At 43.6% G+C, this 19,646-nt stretch overlaps 1 protein-coding gene across 5 annotated transcripts; it reads right to left on the bottom strand.

Moving 5' to 3' along the window:
* Positions 1 to 301: 301 nt before the first annotated feature.
* On the bottom strand, positions 302 to 18,174 carry LOC148479636 (protein phosphatase 1 regulatory subunit 12A-like). Of its 5 annotated transcripts, none has more exons than XM_088454507.1 (24): positions 17,780 to 18,172; positions 17,069 to 17,199; positions 15,377 to 15,495; positions 13,415 to 13,574; positions 12,972 to 13,116; positions 12,562 to 12,636; positions 12,126 to 12,211; positions 11,649 to 11,773; positions 10,614 to 10,690; positions 10,329 to 10,496; positions 10,051 to 10,127; positions 9,726 to 9,950; positions 9,111 to 9,176; positions 8,934 to 9,024; positions 8,634 to 8,792; positions 7,881 to 8,013; positions 7,673 to 7,803; positions 6,349 to 6,396; positions 6,051 to 6,070; positions 5,554 to 5,641; positions 4,891 to 4,995; positions 4,585 to 4,635; positions 4,435 to 4,485; positions 302 to 3,050 (listed from the first exon to the last, which is right to left on the bottom strand). In XM_088454507.1, the coding sequence occupies exons 1-24, from the start codon at positions 18,035 to 18,037 to the stop codon at positions 2,964 to 2,966; spliced, it is 2,676 nt and encodes an 891-aa protein (XP_088310633.1). In that variant the 5' UTR covers positions 18,038 to 18,172; the 3' UTR covers positions 302 to 2,963. The 5 variants fall into 5 exon arrangements, with proteins under 5 accessions (XP_088310633.1, XP_088310632.1, XP_088310634.1 ...); XM_088454506.1 differs by having other exon boundaries at positions 11,649 to 11,797; XM_088454508.1 differs by lacking the exon at positions 10,329 to 10,496 and having other exon boundaries at positions 11,649 to 11,797.
* Between the last annotated feature and the right edge of the window lie 1,472 nt (positions 18,175 to 19,646).

Genomic DNA, 19,646 nt, shown 5'->3' on the forward strand with positions numbered 1-19,646 from the left:
GGATTCTGGCCGCCGGGATTCCGGGCGCTGGCATCCCGTACCCATCCCTGCCTTAAAGTGCGGCATAATTACATGACCTGGCAGTGTATTCTGGGAGTTGCAATTTAGCAGCTGGGGACTAATAAATGATTTATTGATTCAGAAATAAAATCTGCAGCATTTAAGTGAGCGAGAGCATCCTCTATTAACAAAGTTAATGTTTGCCCTGTAGCCTTCAAACCCAAAAGCAACCAGCTCCACTGCTCAAGAGCCAAAGAGAATCGAACACCAACAGGTTGAACCAGCACACAGGTAACAAATACAGGTTTCAAAGTGAGTTTATTTGTAGGTTTGGTGTGATGAGAGGATATCCCATCACCGATAAGACACACAAGGCTGTTCAGAAGGACCTACGTACTTACACAAGAGGATACTAATGGAATGGGACACATCAATCAGGTTAAGGCAGGTGTAGGTAACCCTCGGCACTCCACATGATAAAGTAAGTTTTCCATTTACAAGATGGAGTGTCAAAGTTTGCCAATTCCTGTGTTTGACACGAAAAGGACAGAACCGGGCACGGTCACATGACAAACGTCGGAACAATGGCAAATGAGCAAACACACACACAAATTAGTGCCTGGCAAAATAAAAACAGTGCATTTATAAATTATATAAACAATATCAAAGCAAAAAGGCAGTACTGCAACTTGGAACAAAAAAAAAAAATGCAGTGTTTGTTAAAACAATTTATAAATATAATATATTGCACAAAATTATAATAACACGTGAGTGAAAAATAACACAGGCAGAAGTTGACACGGTGCACACTGATTGAGGAGGAGGAAGATTCGGGATACGATTCAGGAATGATTGGAGAGGTACCGGGGGGAGTACGAGCTTCTCATCTCCTTCTATCCAAGGCATGTGCTTACACTGTCAGCTCTACAGACCCCCGTCTCTCAGCTGGTTCAATGCCAGGAAAAGTGTTAGATTCCAGCCTCCTGTTTTTTCTCACTGCTCTGCTTCCAGCATAAAGAATTTCTTTCCCTCTATGTTTTGGGAACAGGGACAGATTTCTGCCTCGTCACAGATTAACCACTTTTCTGCTAGAGAAATGCCCACATTGCATCCATTTGAACATAAGAGTCATTATGACTAACGAGGGTTTGAGGAAAATGTAGGGTCTACGCAGAAAAGGATTTAAATAACCATAAAAAGAGGCAGAACGGGTTACTGAATGTTGCATATTTGTGAGTGAGGCCATTATTAATGATGAACATCCATGAAAACTGGTGCACAGAAAGTTTGTTCTGGACAAAGAGCAACCAATCAGATATCTGCTTTCACTTTCTAAACTGTACTAGAAAAATATGACGTGGACCTTGATTTCTTGTGCATCAGTTTTAAAAAATATTCCCCTATAAAACTGGCGTGGCTGCTGGCATTTTTTGGTCTCGTATAAATGATACTTCTGAGAATCGCTATCACAGATCTATATATTTTACTTTTTTTATAAAAACAGATAAGTCTACTAAAGCTTAGACCCCTGCCCACAGTCCATTCGGGTGAGTTTCAGTGCTTGGGCTACCACGGTGTGATAAAAAGGTACGACATTGGCAAAGAGTGAGTCAGGCCAATGGAACAGCCTTGTCTCTTACTTGCTTGGTCAGGACTAAGTGACAGAAGAACCTGCAGTAGTAGCCTCTCCTGCAATCTAATCTCCACTAGGATGGATCTGGTATTTTAACGGATACAAAAGAAAAATGAGTTATTACTGCCACTCTGCTCAACAAAATAAAATAAAAAATATATAATAAATAAAATCCTCTCTCCCTGATCAACAAGAACAAAATCTAACAAATGTGGGGAAAATAATGCATTGGAGTTTAGTGTTGCAAATGTGCTCATGAAAAAAAAAAGAGATTGTAACGTGTTACCTACCCATAACCGGCAGCTTATTTCAACATCGTGACATCAGTTGCATAAGAGAAAAAGAACACTTTGGAAACAACAAACCAAACCAAAAACATGATCGTACAAATTTGTGCACTTCCCAAACTTTGGATCTGGATGGTCAAATGTTGCTCACCCCGCTCAGACCTCTGTGCTCCATCCTGTGATTATCTCGCTTTGCACACAAGGGGTAGGACACAATGGTCTGGACATAATAAAGCAGCCACCTCCTTACATCAGAGGTCCCAGTCACCCAAGAAGCATCCCAATTCTGGACCACTGTCCGACAGTCTGGGACCCTCTCCAAGAATCCCACAGTACTACACAAAAGTCAAGGGGGTTCGTCGATGGTGAAAGATATGGTTGATTTGTTTGTCCAGTTGAGTTTTTTTTTTACCAGAACTGCATTGTTTTTTGGATCCTGGGTTCTCCAGTGGTTACATAGATCGGCGAGGAACGCCACCGTATGAAGTGGAAATCTTTTAGTTAATTCAGAGGTCATAGTTTGAAGGTCATTTTCTTGTGTCCAACTAAAGCCTGTACAGAAAATATATTCTTAAGTGTTAGCTCTCATCAACCGATATTGCCAAGAGAGCAGTGGTGAATATTGTCCCTTTGAAGAGGTTTTAGTTCTCCAAACCAAAAATCTGTCATAGATGACAACAAAAAAACAGACCGGGAGGGCCTCAAGTGGGCGTGTTCTTTTGTTCTGTTTTTTTTTTCTTTTCTTGGGGGGGGGGGGGGGGGGGGAGGGGGGGAATACAGGTATAAAAACCCCTTTTCTGCAGATGGTCTTGGCCTTTTTGGCAATGCTCCAAGAAGACAACATGGCCTCTGATGTGACAATTCCCAGACAGTCTCAGAGGTGGCTGTGCGGAAAAGGGGTGAAGTGATAGAAGGAAAAGGGGCTTATCACACATCCTTTGTACCCCAGCTCCCTGTAATATTTTCCGTATGTCCACCTGTTCTGTCCCCCATAGGGTGAAACGTGAGAGAGCAGGTCACGGGGCAGTCCTGAGGCAGCCGTGCTATTTAGACAGCTTACTGATAACTCGGATTAGAGCTCCATTCTCATCTTTCAAGCGCTGGTTATCAGCCTTCAGGTCTCCGAGAGCCTGTGAGAAGGTGGAAGAAAAATACATTTAGACGACATCAATCAGGTAGTTCTGTGCACTGTACAAACAGGATCAACAATTAACTCACTACGGAAACAAGAAATGTTTGTGACAGGCTGTCTCCCTACTGTTATACATATATTAAACAATTTAATGTAAAGCTAGCAAGCCATGTCATAATGGACATTTGAATTTATTTCACTACAAAAAAAGTCTTGCTCCGCTTATATTCTGCAAACTTTTTGATCCTCTTGCTTTGTGCATTGCTATGGAGACCATATACAACTACAGGGCATTATGAAATGCAAACTTTCAGGCCATCTGTAAGCGCCCATCCCCTATAAAAACAGCTAAGATTGCGTCTTCCAGATGATGGCCCAAAAATATGACATAATAGTAACGATCTGCAACTCTGTTGGACTTTCATCAGGGGAATGATGGTTACAGCTGGTACCTGACAGGCCGGGTAATAGTGTCCAACAGATACACACAACATACTCATAGACACTATCGCAATTATACCTTAACCTCTGGACAGACACAATTAGCTACTTCCTGCATATTGACAGCTGCAGATTAGCTAAAACACTAGAACAAAAGCAGCACCAAACTACCTAAAATAACACAAAGCAAATGTTTAACTAGAAAGTCCATGATGGGGGGGGGGGGGGGGGGGGTGCGGAATTCAATTGTTTTTCGCACCCGATCTACCGTCTAAAGTGACCAAAAAAATCGGAGGTTGATATTACAATTTCTTTTGGGGTCGCCAAAATTTTCGCATGTTGTGCGCAAATAGACCGGATTTAGCTGTGTAAAGTGGCTAAACCAGTCTAAGGGGTCTATTTACTAAGCAGTGTTAGGAGAAGTGAAAAGTGAAGAGTGAAAAGAAATAAGGTGCCAGCCAATCAGCTCCCAACTTTCATTTTTCAAACACAGCCTGTGAGATGGCAGTTAAGGTGCCAGCCAATCAGCTCCTATCACTTTTCACTTCTCCTAACACTGCTTACTAAATAGACCCCTAAAGTTCAAACAGCACGCCCAAAACAGGGCTTTTGATGATTTCAGCTCACCAGCTCAGGAGGCTGCGATCAGATACCTGTGTGCCCACGGCATTCGCACTCGATCTGAGCACCATTACTTACAGCCACCGGCAAAAAAAATTAAATACCCCTCCCAGATCATAGAGACCTTCTTCTCTAGTAAACCAGTGCAACCCTCCAAGCTGTGTTACCCAAAGCCGTTGCCTGCAAGGGCCCTGCTAACATAGGATCTCACTATATTTATTTACAAAACCATCAACTTTAAACAAATAATTTGGGTTTGAAAATATGGGGCATGTAATGGGAAATCTAGTAGACATGGGGCCCTCTATATTTTCTCTCACCTTGAGTTCTTCTTGAAGTTCAGATAATCTGCGCTCAAGGATGACCTTTTCCTGAAGCAAAAAGAAAAAAAAAGATAATAGATATGAATAAGAAATATCACAATATGAAGGCATCCAGCATCATATATCTATGTAATAACAACACCACACCTTTTTCTCTGTGTCAATGAGAAAAGATCTGTCAACGCTTCTTTCCTGTCGCTGGGTGAAAAAAAAAAAGGTTCAAAGTTATTTTTAAGAGTACAATTATATAGGTTTCATTTATATATGTAATTTAAATACAATCTGAAGCTTCTTCGTTACATCCAAGCAAGTTGATGGAAATAAGCAGTCTGTAACCCTCCAGTGAGATTATACCGGCTCACTGCCCAAGTTACCTACAAATGCCGTACGTAGAATTGGCTTTTTCATTGACACTGCACTAAGCGCTGCTGTTACCGCCTATTGCTCTCTCACCTGGGTGGCTCTCTCCAGCTCTGCTTTTGTGTCATTCACCAAGTTCTGGGTGTTTAGCAGCTGGGAGCGAAGACGTCCATTGTCTCTCATCAAGTCTTCATACAGCTGGAACAACAGAACGTTCAAATAAACACAGAGTGAGGCCAAATATTTGCAGGACAAACAGCCAATGAAGCAGCCTTGGGACCTATCTAGGCTGGAACAGATAATTCTGACTGTGTATTTCAGAGTGGGGAACATAAAGACTTTCAGCGACAAAAGCCAAGCCACAGAAGAATTATAGATTACACAGCACCAGCTATTCCTGGGACAAGATGTTTACTGTGTAGACAGCTAAAATAATATGCGCTGTACATAATTACCATTATATGCTCCCTATATTGCACAAAGTTACTCCCTAACACTCCACAGATCTATACTGAATAGCTAAAGACCTTCTGTAAATCTCATTGTAAGGAAATTGGTCAACCTAAAGCGTGATTGGGTCCTGGATTAAGGTAACACAGTGGTTCTCAAAGGTGGGGAGGAAAACACCCCTATTTACTATATGGGGGAGAGGGCATGTTGGTTACTTTCAAACTATAGCACACTAACATACTACAATACACAACTATAAGTTCTGTCTACATAATCCACAATACAACAGAGTTGCCTAGAACTTACTTTTTTGAAGTCTTTGGTGTCCCTGTGCTCAGCCGCAATGGCAGCTTCTATACGGCTTGCAGTGTGCGCATTAGAGACTGGCTTAGCCCTGGAAAATAGTCACAGGCAAATGAGTGGTACAGACCTTATTCCCACACTTTAATGAAAGAGGTTAATCAATGTCCAATTTTTGTTCAAACTTTGATTTTCACCAAAATATTCAGATTATATGTATATTTATACACACACACACATATATATATACATATATATATATATATATTCATTATCACGTATTGTATACACTGTACTATACATTATGCCCTGGAATGGTCTTTAACTCACGCAACTGTTCTAAACATCGGTATAGGCAGTGCTAGATATTACAGTTTTTAATCTAAAAGGGGTTAACTAAATGGCTCCCATTCCCTGCACGCACTTGATCTACAAGAGCCCACCCATCGGCAAAAATCCGTAGAAAAACCGATGAAGATAGACATTAAATAAACAATTCTTACCGAGAGCTATGTCCATCTACCTAGGAGGAAAAATACAAGAAACAAATTGTCACACATCGGATAAGTATCAGTGAATAATATATAGCGTTTACGCCTCCTACCGCTGCTTATAGCAGAAAGATCGAATATATACTTCATAGCAGCTCACTTACCCATTAGAGAGCACAATAGCCACGCAGCACAAAACAGATATAAAATAAAAAGCATTAGTAAGTACCCCCTAAAACGTATTAGTTTCCCACTCTACTGAGAGTATACAAGTCACAAAACCATGCAAAGTTACACAAAGTCCAAGCACCTGAGCTTGCGGACTCTCATCCTCTTCTTCTGAATCCTCTCCATCGCTCTGCAAAATAGAACAAGCTAGCTGATGAATCAACATACAGGAAACTGATTAGCAAGCACTTCTAACGTTAGGCTGAAATGCACCACACCTACACTTAGTGGATGCAACCATTATTGTGGTTTTAGCCAAAATCCATGAGGATGTAGTCAATCCATTCAGCAGGGACTAGCAATAGCGTTAGTTCACGGTAAATGGATAGTCTGCATTCTTGTAAATATTAGCCTAGCGCACAAACTGGTTGTGTCCTCGCCTTCATTAGCTTTTAGTGAGTGGATAAGCTGTATTCGAATGAACATTGGTCCAGCACTAACTGATGCCATTGGTGGTCCCTTGTGAATTCATAGGCAGCGTTTTAGGATATTGATTAAGCTCAGAAAAGGGCTTCCTACACTGTGTTTAGCTAATAAGGTGACTTGCTTTTAAATACATATCCGAGTGTTAACTGCCATACATACTGCTTTCTCAGGGGAGGTAAAATTAATTATACATAGGGGGCGATTCAATTGTGTGTAGTTACCATCTAAACTGCATGGGAGCTATCCAAATGTTTGTGCGACCAGCACCATTCTTACGCGAGACTGCTCCGTATTAGTCACGTTAAGCATCTTCTCCCGGGCTGCAGTTATGGCGCTCCCCCGGCACTGGTGACCGGCCCCAAAGCCCTACTTTACACGGATTTCTGCTCACGTCTCAGGAGGGTGTGAGCAGAAGTCCACATTAAGTGCAGCCTCGGAGCTGATCTCGCAAACAATTGAATAGCTCCCATCTAAACGGTTTAGAAGAAGGGAGCTACAGTGCAGTTTAGACGGGAGCTACGGAATCTACAAACAATTGAATTATAGGGGGAGTTAAATAGGGAACTCATTGTTTTACTGAGGTTTTTATTCAGACGGGAAGCAGTTAAGTCGGAGAATGCCAGTTCTCGCGACTTAACCTGGGTGTTTAATTGTGAGAAGCGCCATTCTCCGACTAAAGTGCCAGCCGTGAGGCTGCTAGTGTCGCGCTGTGCCTGAAAACAGTCTCGCGGCCGACACTTTAATGATTCCTTCTTGCACCCTCCTGAGGGTGCGAGGAGAAATCCAACTAGTCGGACTGAACGGCATTCAGGCAGGTTCTACAAATCATACAGTTTTTTAAGAGTAATGTGCCCCTTGAAGACCCCATGCAAGTTCTTGTCCGCCAAAAGTCTCCCTCTTCTATACCGCTTAGGATAGTACCATAAAGCTTTCTCATACAGGCATTAGATATGCTACAACACAGAAGGCTTAATTCTTACATCTCTAGTGGTCAGTTCAACTCCGGTGGATCGCCTCTTCCCTCGTGGCCGCCTCCGGTCCCGCACCCCTGCCTTGTTCCTCCCACCTTTCTCATCACTTTCTTTCTCGTCCTCCTGGGACTTCTGCACCTCTGTAGAGGACACTTAACTCTCAATTCAGGTTCCCCGTAGATATTCCCCACCAGAAATTCTTCTGCCAAAAACTAACCTTTGCTCTCTAAACTTTGCCCTATACCTCGCCTGTGGGAGCCCGAAGAGGTCGGCGTTGGTTCTGGAGTGGTTATTCCTAAAAGATCGGATTTCTGCAAACTGGCGATACGAGCCCTCCAGCTGACCTCTGCCTGCAAAATCAGAACACAGCAACTGTATGTACCGTGTTTCCCCGATAATAAGACCACCCTGAAAATAAGCCCTACCCCTACTTTTGTAGCCCGGTCTAAAATAAGCCCTACCCCGAAAATAAGACCTACCTGTATCTTTTTTGGAGCTGGGAACGCTGCAGAGACCAGTGTTCCCAGTCATGCAGTGCGCGGGTGACGTCATGACGTCACCCGCGCGCTGAGGATCCTGTGCGGCCGCGCCTGCTGAATCATGTTAGAACCAGTCAGCGCGCAAGTGAGAGCAACATCCCGGACGGCGGCGACTCAGGTAAGTACCGTACTGTACTGGTGGGGGATCAATTACAGGGGGGCTTGCACTGCAATAAGGGGGCCTGCATAAGGGGCACTGCTACAGGGGGGCCTTCATAAGGGGCACTGCTACAGGGGGGGGCCTGCATAAGGGGCACTGCTGTCAATGTTAGTTAAAATAAGACCTACCCGAAAATAAGCCCTATGGTGTTTTTTGGAACCCAAAAAAAAAAATAAGACAGTGTCTTATTATCGGGGAAACACGGTACCAGCCACAACTCGCTATATAAGCACATTAGATTATAGTATCGGTATCCAACATGGCCGCTCACCCCATCATCAGCAGCTGCACGACTGCTCCTTGCTTTTGTCTGGTTGTCTTTACTAGTCTCCTCCTTTTGATTCTTTGCTGGCTCTGATTCTACTACTTTATTTTCCTGCTGTCCTTTGATGACCTTCTCAGCCTCTTTCAGATCTGTCAGTGTCACTCCCTGCAGAAGATGAATGTAAAATTGTCCGTTAGTAAATGTGTGATTTAGCTCTAGAAACACAAACATCGATGATGATAGATTTTAAAATGATCAAAAATCGACCTTTAGTAAGTGGCTGAAAATGCCTTTGTCACTACTGACCTGAGTGGAGCGACGGGACTGCCGTGCATGACGAGACCGTGCCTTTCGTTGAGCCTCAGCTTCCTCATCTCTCACAGGAGTCAGGTAAGACCTAAAGAAACAACATTCAATGACACTTTTTTTATATCAGGTCAATGTGTAAAAATGTGTCCTCACAGAAAGGAAAATGCTTGTTACCTGCGCCTCTCTTTGGTCTCCGGGACGGTTACTGGCTCTGAATTTGTACCTGTAGTCTTGTTATTTCTAGAAGAGCGAGAGAAGACAAAAAAAAGAAATAAATAGTTTTCAAAGGATTTTTTTTTTTTTTAAATGGCAATAATATTATATACAAACCCAGGCATGTTTTGCATTTAACAATATTGCCCCTTTAATCCCATAGGCAACCGGCAGCTTTGATAACACGCCGCTTAGTAAATATAGCTCCCAGTTATCATTAAGAGGCAGCTGCCAGCAGTCCCCAAATTCACACATTCATAACTTTACAGTTTTAGGGTAACCATGATTAGTGGGTGGTCAGTGTTTTCCCTGTGGTCTCAGTTGCTAGAATAGTCTATCATACCATCCAATGCCTATCCGCAAAGGACCTTTGTCAAATGTAGGTATGTAGAGTCTGTCATTAATGAGTGACGTTACACCCCTATTATTGTAACCAACAGTAAGGTCCAACTATATGGTAATGCTTAGTCTCTGCAGTCCAAGAGAGATGTTATCATGCTTTGCCTGAGTGACAGCCTTAAGGCAGCTGTTTGAAGGAACCCTTAAGCCCATTGGCAAAAGAATAGGTGTCATTACCTTCCAATCGAATTTGTCGCTGAAACTGTGGTATCTACTTTAGCAGGCACAGTATTCCCACTCGTCAAAGGAGTTTCGGGTTTGGTTGTTAAGGGCTCTCGTTTAGGCAGGGAGGTTTCGGTCTTTGTAGCCAGAAGATCTCCTCTCTGCCTACGGAGAGAGCCAAGTCCTTCATCTTCGTTATTCCGTTGCCGAGTGTATGACCCACGGACAAACTGAGGTTCCCTTTGGAAGAAAAACAAAATATAGAAAACGGTCACGTAACAGTATTTGTATGGCCCAACATCGATGTTCTTCTTTGCAACATTTACATCCCTATCCTCACCTCACATTTTCCTGGTTACTGAGCAGCTTTTGACTTGGAAGAACCCGAGCTAAACGGAGCTCAGCCCCCGTCTTCTCCTGCAATATAGAAATTCAGTGTGAGGAGATGGTGGGAAGTCCAAACAGAGTAAGGATGAATGGTGGATAGGTAGGAATGAAAGCAGAATTGCTATAGAGAAATGGTGGAGTCCATTGAGAAGATGGTTGTGAAGAAGCTGAAAAGAAAAAAGTTATGAAACAAGTACTAGATGGTCATAGAGGGTCTGACTAGATACACACTCTGTCTGCTAGCTGGGAGCTGGAGGCAGATTTAGGTAATGCCGCTCTCCTGCCTTCTTCTGCAGCGGTGCCAGAGCTCAGAGTGCCAGAACTACCAGTCTTCTTCAGGGAGGCTCGCCATGATCCTAAAGATGACTCAGACTTCTCCTGATCTTGGACAGCAGGGGTCTATGAATAGCAGTATACATGTAAGGTGTGTGGGTAACAACCATGGTCATCTGCTGGTCCTGGTTTATAGGAAGAGGACTATCAGAAATGGAAACAAATCATATTTCTCCCCCTCACCTTCTTTGCTGCCGTTCCCGACAGGTTCTTCAATTGATTATTCAAGTTATTAATTCTTTCTTGAGCTTTTACTTTCTCTGTAAAATAAAATAAGTCAGATAGCAAATCAATGGGCAAAGACTAAACAAGTCTAAAAACCAAAAATAAAGAAAAAGATTTATAAAATGTAATAAAAGAGGGTAAGAGCATCCTGAAAAGCGACAGGGTACACTAAAGGACAAGGGACACCAATATTTGTAATAAAACAACCTGAAAGTCATCTATTACGCTGCCTTATGGTAAAAAAAAGGAAAAAGAAGCTTGTATACAGCACCATAGTATAACATTAATACAGTCCAACCTGGATAAGTGGGAAACCTCTATCACTGGAACTAATTGTGAGGTCCCGGCATATTTGCACCAAAAAACCTGTTAGTGAGACTGTGAAACCTCTTTAACTGAGACTGATTTTTCTCGATTATTAGGAATAATCACCTTATTACTGAGACGATTGCTGTTAGGGCCTCTTTAAGTGAGATTAGTGCAGTTTATAAACCTCTATAAATGAGACGACCGCCTTTAGAACCTCTGTAACTGGGATTAGTACAGGTTTTGACAAGTCTCTATGTCTGTACCTGGACTTACAGGGGTAAGAACCTCTATAAGTGAAACAAACACTTCTTGAACCTGGATATGTGAGATACCTCTTTAAGTGAGACTAAACGTGCCATCCCTTGAGATCCCACTTATCCAGCTTCAACTGTAGTAGCTATAGCGGCTTCCCATCTCCTAGCAGCCAATAGGTAGTGGGGTTGCCAGGGCCCACAATATCAGCTTTTTAAACTCACACACTATAGGTCAGCCAATACATCCATCAGTCATGTTTAATAAAGAAAAGATGTACTAGGTACTTTTACTAGAAGGCAGCAAAAATGTAATGACAACAATGTGCAAATCAAAGTTTGTCAGATGGAGGGATATGAAAGTCAAAATGGAGTTCATTATTCATATTAGTAATAGCACCAGGGACATAGAGGAGGGGAAGTGTGTGTTCACCTGATTCTGCATCAGAACCGGACTCCTCAGAACTGGAAGCGATGGGCTGGCTGGTAGGTACAGTTGGGGTAAGCGGCTGTGCACTGCGTTCTTTGTCTTGTACACGCAGTGCCACCTTTTCCTGGCTGCTCAGACGAGAAATAGAACTCCTATTTGAAAATGGGGTGGAGCAGGGAGCGTGCAGGGATCAGTGCTCAGAGTGCCCCGGGATAGCACACCACTCAGTACACACAGTGAGAAAACTCCAAGCTCGCACTGTGAGAAAATTTTGCCGTGAACCACAATCTCCCTTGTGACACCGATCAGTGCACGACATACAATCTAGCGGTCCAAAACATCAGTGACAACACCTCCACCGTGACACACTCCATGACCCAAGTGTGACCTTCGCGCCCATGAACAACAATCACCATGCAACACTGCTCATTCCAACATATTTTGCACTCAACACACAAACACGGCTTGTCTGACACAGACCTCCTTGTTCTGCTGGCTGCATTCTGGTTGGGAGGACTTGTCTGAGACATAATCTGCGGCGCATTCTTCATCTTTTCCAAGCGTAGCTGGAAAGAAATACAGGAAGGCAAATGGTGAGAGAGGAGCTTGCATGTTTTCATACTCTGCATGCTTGCGAGCCAAGCATACTTATCTACGGGCGATTCAGAGACGTACCAACTTGGCCACTTGCAACCAAAGTAGCGTAACTGGATGGCATTGGGGCGTTCGCATGTAGGCTAAGAGCGATGCGGTCGGAAAGATGCAGATGACTTAGCATGTAGGTGAATATTAGCATGTAGTGCCATGCACGCAATGAGAGTGCAATTGTGGGCGCGGCTTGCGTGCAAAGGATTCGTCCCCGCTAATTTATTGTGCTACTTCTTAACTCCCCAAAACGGACCCAACGTGCTCTCACCACACTCTGTTTTTTCTTCAGCTCCTCCAATACAGACTCCACACTGTCATCTGCAACATCCAACGGGGTCTGACCCTACAAGAATTGAGAATACATTGCAAGATCTGCTCGAACACAATGGACTACAAAACAAAAAGACGGAGCACTCTGCAAGAGAAAGCCATTAGACACCAAGCAGGACAAGATTGCATCAAGACAGCTAGAGAAAAACAGGCAAGAAATGCACAAGAAATATGCAACAAGAATATAAGGGGGGAGAAAAAGTGAAGAGACATACTAAAAGCAAACATGAGGCCATCTAGACCAGACGGACATGAGATACATCGCATAAGTGCCGAAAACCAGCCATGGCAGTGCCAGGGGGCAGAAGCAGTCTGTGTATAGTGTGAGGAGACCGCTGACCCCCTCACCACTTTGTTGACAGCCTCCATGTCACAGAGAGCCTCACACAGGAGACGGCATGCATCCTGCTGGCCCCAGTGAGCGGCCGCGTGCAGGGGAGTCCATCCATCTAAGTCACGGGAGTCCACTTCAAAACCCAATTGTAGGAGCAGCCTGAGATAGACATGGAGAATGAGAGAGGCAGGAGAGAGGGTAGATGATGAGATACATAAGGGGTGAGATATTACAGAAGAAATTAGCAGGACCGGTAGATGGTTAATACTGGAGAATGACATATGATACAGGGATTAATCATAAAAGAAACAACTGCTCAATCCCAATAATTTCACATTCCACTTCCTAGATTTCTTCATTCCATACAAAGAACACTTTCCTTTCCCCTTATAACTATACTCACACATGCATGCACAATGCCATCCTAATGTGCATATTAGATCCTCAACTAGCTCACCTGATGACTTCAGTGTAGCCCTTTGCTGCAGCTACATGGAGAGGGGTAGCCCCCGTGGATGGATGTCTGATGTCATCATATTTTCCATTGTTCAGCCAGCGCCGAACGTCTCTCAGCATAAGCTCCTCCTCCTCCCTCCGCGCCGAGTCTAGATCCACCCCTGCAGTTTCGGAGCAGAGTCTCATTTATACGATATAAATGGCAGACAAACAGATACCAGCTAATAGCTTTGTAACATGTTCAGTCATGCTCTTGGCACTGGAGATAAACTTTACTTCATTGAAATAGTGGAGACAGGCCCAGAAGTTTATTCACTTCTCAATTGTTTTTTTGGGGGGATATTCTTTAAGCCCATTTCAAACTGCTCAAACAGCACCTGATATTTACACCATCAATTCACTAAGAACCAGTGATGCATATGGAAATGGTTAAGTTGGTGATTTCACTAAATGTCTCCTAGCTTTATGTTCAGCGTACAAAATGGCTGACAAAAATGAGTGTTCCCTACAATTGCTTTTTAAAGAGGGTTCCCCTTTTCCTTCTGGTTCCTGGTGGGAGTCAGACAGATTTTCAGCTCTCTCTTCATATTGTGTTATATAGAAGCTATATGCTACTTGCAATATACACTGATTAGTGACTTTGGGGCGCATTTATCAAAGGGAATTTGAGGTAAATTCCCCGAAAACACCTGTTTTCGGGGGTTTACCTCAAATACTAAGTATCCCCTGGATGTATCTCCGATACCTGCTGCGATCCCTCCATTGCCGCTGGCAGCCGCCTCCCCCATAGGTTTCTATGGGGGATGTGATGCTGCCAAATGTATCAATATCGATAATGCGAAGCATTCCCGATATTGGCCCCAGCCGCTGTAGCCTATGGGGACTTACCGCATGTCCGCCGGCTGAGGGATCTCCCAGATCCCTCTGCCGGCAATGGGCACCGCTCATGTGCAGTCCGCGGGACTGCGCATGCGCAGCAGCCTCCGGCCACATCGCAGGAACGGACTCCTTTTGGAGCCCATCACCCTGCATGTGCCGGATCATACATTCGGCCGCTATGATCGCATTTTGCAATGCGATCATGGGCGGTACTGCATGCCCTGATCGCATTGCAAAATGCGATCATTAATAAATGGGCCCCAAAGTCTTAGGGGTAAGTTTACTAAGATGGGAGTTCTATTTAATAAGTGATGTTGCCCATAGCAACCAATCAGATTCTACTTCTCATTTATCTAGCACCTTCTAGAAGATAATACCTGGAATCTGATAGGTTGCTATGGGCAACATCACTTCTTAAACAGAGCAGCGGTTCCCAGACTGTGTGCCGTGGCACCCTGCAGGGGTGCCTCGGATTGGTGGTCCAGTACCAAAGAAAATGATTTTTAGTCAATGTGATTGGCAGCCAACAGCACTGGTTTTGCCTATCAAAAAATCTGTGGACAAAAAGAAGCGCAGCTCTGTCTTCCACCACATAACTGAACCTAAGGGTGACATAGAAGCATAATTTACTTCATTTAATTCTTGCTGAATTTCTCAATAAGAAATGTTTAGCCCAGGTGTGCCGTGACAAAAATGCTGATACTCTAGGGCGCTGCGATTCGAAAAAGTTTTGGAACCGCTGCCTTAGAGCATTCCTTGGCACGTGGAAAGCGGTAGTGGATTCCTTAATAAAGACAAAGGAGTATATTTACTAAAGTGCAGGTTTATAGAAGTGAAGGTGTTGCCCATAGCAACCAGATTCTATGTATCATTTATCTAGTACCTTCAAAAGATAAACGCTAGAATCTCATTGGTTGCTATAGGCAACACTCTCACTTCTATAAACCCACACTTTAGTAAATATACCCCAAAGAGTGGATGCTATTAACATTGCTTTTCTATTTTGTTCAATCACAAGGCTAGTGAGAGATTGTTTTGTTTTTTTATTTTTATTATTTCCTTTTATTCAGGAGTCCATTGTTACCTTGCTTTTTGACCTCACTCTTCATCAGTTTCTCCATAGCACTCTCATGAGCGACATCCAGAGGAAGTTCCCCTTCACTATTTACAATAGATACACTGGCGTCCTTAGAGATCAAGTACCTGCCCAGAGGATAAATCAATCAACTATAGATAAATGAATTAAACTACTTAAAATAGGAAGGAGCAGTAGAGCTCCTTGGGTAATAGTAATTTTGGTAAGGAATGTAATCCAGGAGATAGGAGTGATGACAGTGTTATAGCCAAAGCTACTATTAATATATTTTAATATTAATCTCTAAATCAGTGGTTCTCAAACTCGGTCCTCTGGACAACACACAGGTCACGTTTTCCAGGTCACTCAGCAGGTGCACAGGTGTATTCATTACTTACTGACACATTTTTAAAAATCCACAGGTAGAGCTAATTATTTCACTTGTGATTTTGTGACGAGACCTGGAAAACATGCACTGTTTGGGGTCCAGAGGACCAAGTTTGAGAACCTGTGCTCTAAATCACGGGTTGTCAAACTCGGTCCTCAGGACCCCAAACAGTGCATGTTTTCCAGGTCTCCTCACAGATTCACAAGTGAAATAATTAGTGGATCTTTTAAATGTGCCCGTGAGTAATGAACGCACCTGTGTACCTGCTGGGTGACCTGGAAAACATGACTTGTGTGGGGTCCTGAGGACCGAGTTTGAGAACCACTGCTCTGAATAATATAAATAATCAATAAGGAAGCTCCCATAACATGACATATTCACACATGTTGGCTGACTTTTCCAGGACTACAATTAAAATAAAAAATAACTTATGGTAAATGTTGTAACATGTTCTCTGGTTTCCAATAACTTGGGGAGATGCACTATCAATATTCTTATTATAACAATCCTAACTGGACTGCCGAGAGGAGGAGCCATTTCTCAGGTAGTGTATCGTGAGTAGGTTGCTGTATAATGTTGTATTGCAAAGCGTGATTGAATCTATGGATGACTAGCCAACATTTACATGAAAAAGGTGACAACAAATATTAGCAACCACAATGCCTGTTCTTATTTTATATTGCACATAAATAGCAGTTATTGACAAAAACATATACTTTTTTTTTAAATAAGATTGTTACTGTAATAAAATGTTTAAGTCGCCAAAAACAATATTAGAAATTCTCATCTTTGCTTTAATGACAACAGGGTTTGGAATACATCTAATTAGCAGCTGGCTACATCACTGAATAAGATTTTAGGTGTGTGTTGCTGTGAATACCAGGCTGTCAAAGGCCTGCGTCAAGGTGTTAACCTTGCACCCCTGGTAAAACCTGTTCTAACCACATACCAGTAAGAAAAGTAGTGTCATAGCTGACATTCTGCCTTACATTTTGTACCTTAATCATTCATTAGCAAACGCCATTGATAATATTCACAGCTTAATTGCAAAAGTTTATTTTAAACATTTTGGCCATGTTGACAGAGACTGCAAATGTCACGTGACAAATGTCATTATTTCCTTGCAAGATGTACAAAGCACAAGATATTTCAGTTATTCCCAGAAATGGAAAATTTGTCATTTTTCTTCCCTCAAGAAAATGCATTCATAACTAAAGTGTGATATATATATATATATATATATATATATATATATATATATTCCAATTTAGGATGCAATAAACACAACAATAATGGGCGATTTGGCCACTCACTGTGCAATGCTCACAAAGCCACAGGATGCAGCTGCGTGGAGGGGGGTCCAACCCTCATTATCCTGCTGGTTCACGCATGCTCCATTTTCCACCAAAAACTGAACCATTTCCAGATTTTCATCAATACAGGCCTGGAGGGGGTCAAAAGGGGATAAAGTGACAAGGGCACCGCGAGAGGTATCGATAACCTAACTAAACATAGAATAAGTAGTATTATAAACAACAATGAATATTAAAAGGAGGTCTGATTAAGGGGAGTGATGGATTGGACGTAAATGAGAAAAAAATATAAATATTACTGAGAAATGCCAACACATAGAAGTGGAGGGGACTGTGAAGGATGACAGGCGGTGTGTGGTCTGGGTTTCATTTCTTTGCCAGTGAAGGATGACAGCCCCTCTGATCATAGGAATAATGTAGCAGGAACTCAGAGTGGAGTCTGAGCTGAAATGCACTGAGCACTACTGAATATGGGTATAATGTGCTGTTATTGGAGCTGGACAGTGGGATAGTAGTAAGTAATACATGATGGTGTGTTCATCTGCAGACTTCTGTACTAGTTATGATGCTGGAGCATGTCCTGCACAGTATCACAGGGATGTGTCCAGCTATAAGGTACTGAGGATGGGTCAGTCCCGTTAGTACCAGGGACCCCAGCACTCAGTATAACAAGGGGTGACATCTGGGAAGAGCCCCCCGGTTGCAGGGTACCTGGTGCAGGGCTGTCAGTCCGTCCACATTGGTGCCATTGATCGGGGCTCCGGCCGCCAGCAGATCCCGAACCTCCTCCCGGTCTCCAGCCGAACAAGCGGCCATAAACACGGCTCCTTGGGCAAAGCGCACCCGGGGAGGGCGGCGGATGGATCCGGGGGGCAGGCATCGCTCGGTATCCGAACCCAGCCACCGGCTCAGCTGCTCCCGGCGCTTCTCCTTAGCCGAGTCCGACCGGTGCCGATCATCCGCCGCCATCTTCCGAGTCCTGCCCGGGGACAGGCGGTAGGAGGGGACCGGGAGAGGGCGGCGGGGCGGGGGAGGGAGGAGGGACGGAGAGGAGGAGGAGAGGCCGCCGGGGGAGGAGACGTGTGATAGGGGCACAGTGAGGGAGATGGAGCGGGAGTCATACACGGAGCACAGGGATGACATGACGGGAGTGCTGGGGTCAGGAAGTGACAAATCACCTGGGACCAGACTAGCTTATTACACATGGCAAACGGCAGGGACCAGAGCTTATTATACATGGGTGACAGCGGGGACCAGAGCTTATTATACACGGGAGACAGCAGGGACCAGCGCTTATTATACATGGGTGACAGCAGGGACCAGAGCTTATTATACATGGGTGACAGCGGGGACCAGAGCTTATTATACATGGGTGACAGCGGGGACCAGAGCTTATTTCACATGGCAAACAGCAGGGACCAGCGCTTATTATACATGGGTGATAACAGGAACCAGAGCTTAATACACATGGCAAACAGCAGGGAACATTGCTTATTATACATTGCTGATAACAGGAACCAGAACTTATTACGCATGATAAACAGAAGGGACCAGTGCTTACATCATGGGTGAAAACAGGAACCAGAGCTTAATACACATGGCAAACAGCAGGGAACATTGCTTATTATACAATGCTGATAACAGGGACCAGAATTTATTACGCATGATAAACAGAAGGGACCAGTGCTTACATCATGGGTGAAAACAGGGACCAGAGCTTATTACACATGGCAAAAAGCAGGGACCAGTGCTTATTATACATGGGTGACAACAGGGACCATAGCTTATTATACATGGGAGGCAGCAGAGACCAGAGCGTATTACATAAAGGTGACCGCAGGAATCAGTGTTTATACATGGGAGACATCAGAGCTAGTAATATATGGGAAATAGCAGGGACTAGAGCTTTATTACACATGGGAAATAGCAGGGACTAGAGCTTTATTACACATGGGAAATAGCAGGGACTAGAGCTTTATTATACATGGGAAAGAGCAGGGACTAGAGCTTTATTACACATGGTACATGACACACCAGTTACTAGAGCTTATTACACATGGGAAACAACAGTGACCAGAGCTTATTGCGCATGGGAGACAGCAAGGATTAGAGTTTATTATACAGCAGGTACCAGAGCTTATTACATATGGGAGATAACAGAGACCAGATCGTATAAATGAGAGGCAGCAATGGGCAGATCTTATTACACATGGAGCACACCAGTAACCAAACCTTATTATGCATAGAAGACAGTAGTGAACACAGCTTATTGCATATGTAAGACGCCAGGTAGCAGAGCTTATTACCCATGGGAGACCAAAGTGACCAGAGCTTATTACACATGGGAGATGGAAAGGATTGGCGCTTTATACACATGGAATACAGAGTGACTACTACTTATCACACATGAGAGACAACATTGACTATAGTGTATTATACATAAGAGACTGCAGTGGCCAGAGCTTATAATACATAGGAGGCACGAGGCAGCAGGAACCAGACTTTATTATGCATGGAAGACGTCAGTGACAAGATCTTCTTATACATGGGAGACACCAGGGACCACGGCTGCTTATAC

Source organism: Taudactylus pleione, unplaced genomic scaffold (assembly GCF_031769625.1).
Source record: "Taudactylus pleione unplaced genomic scaffold, aTauple2 ptg000619l, whole genome shotgun sequence".
NCBI lineage: Eukaryota > Metazoa > Chordata > Amphibia > Anura > Myobatrachidae > Taudactylus > Taudactylus pleione.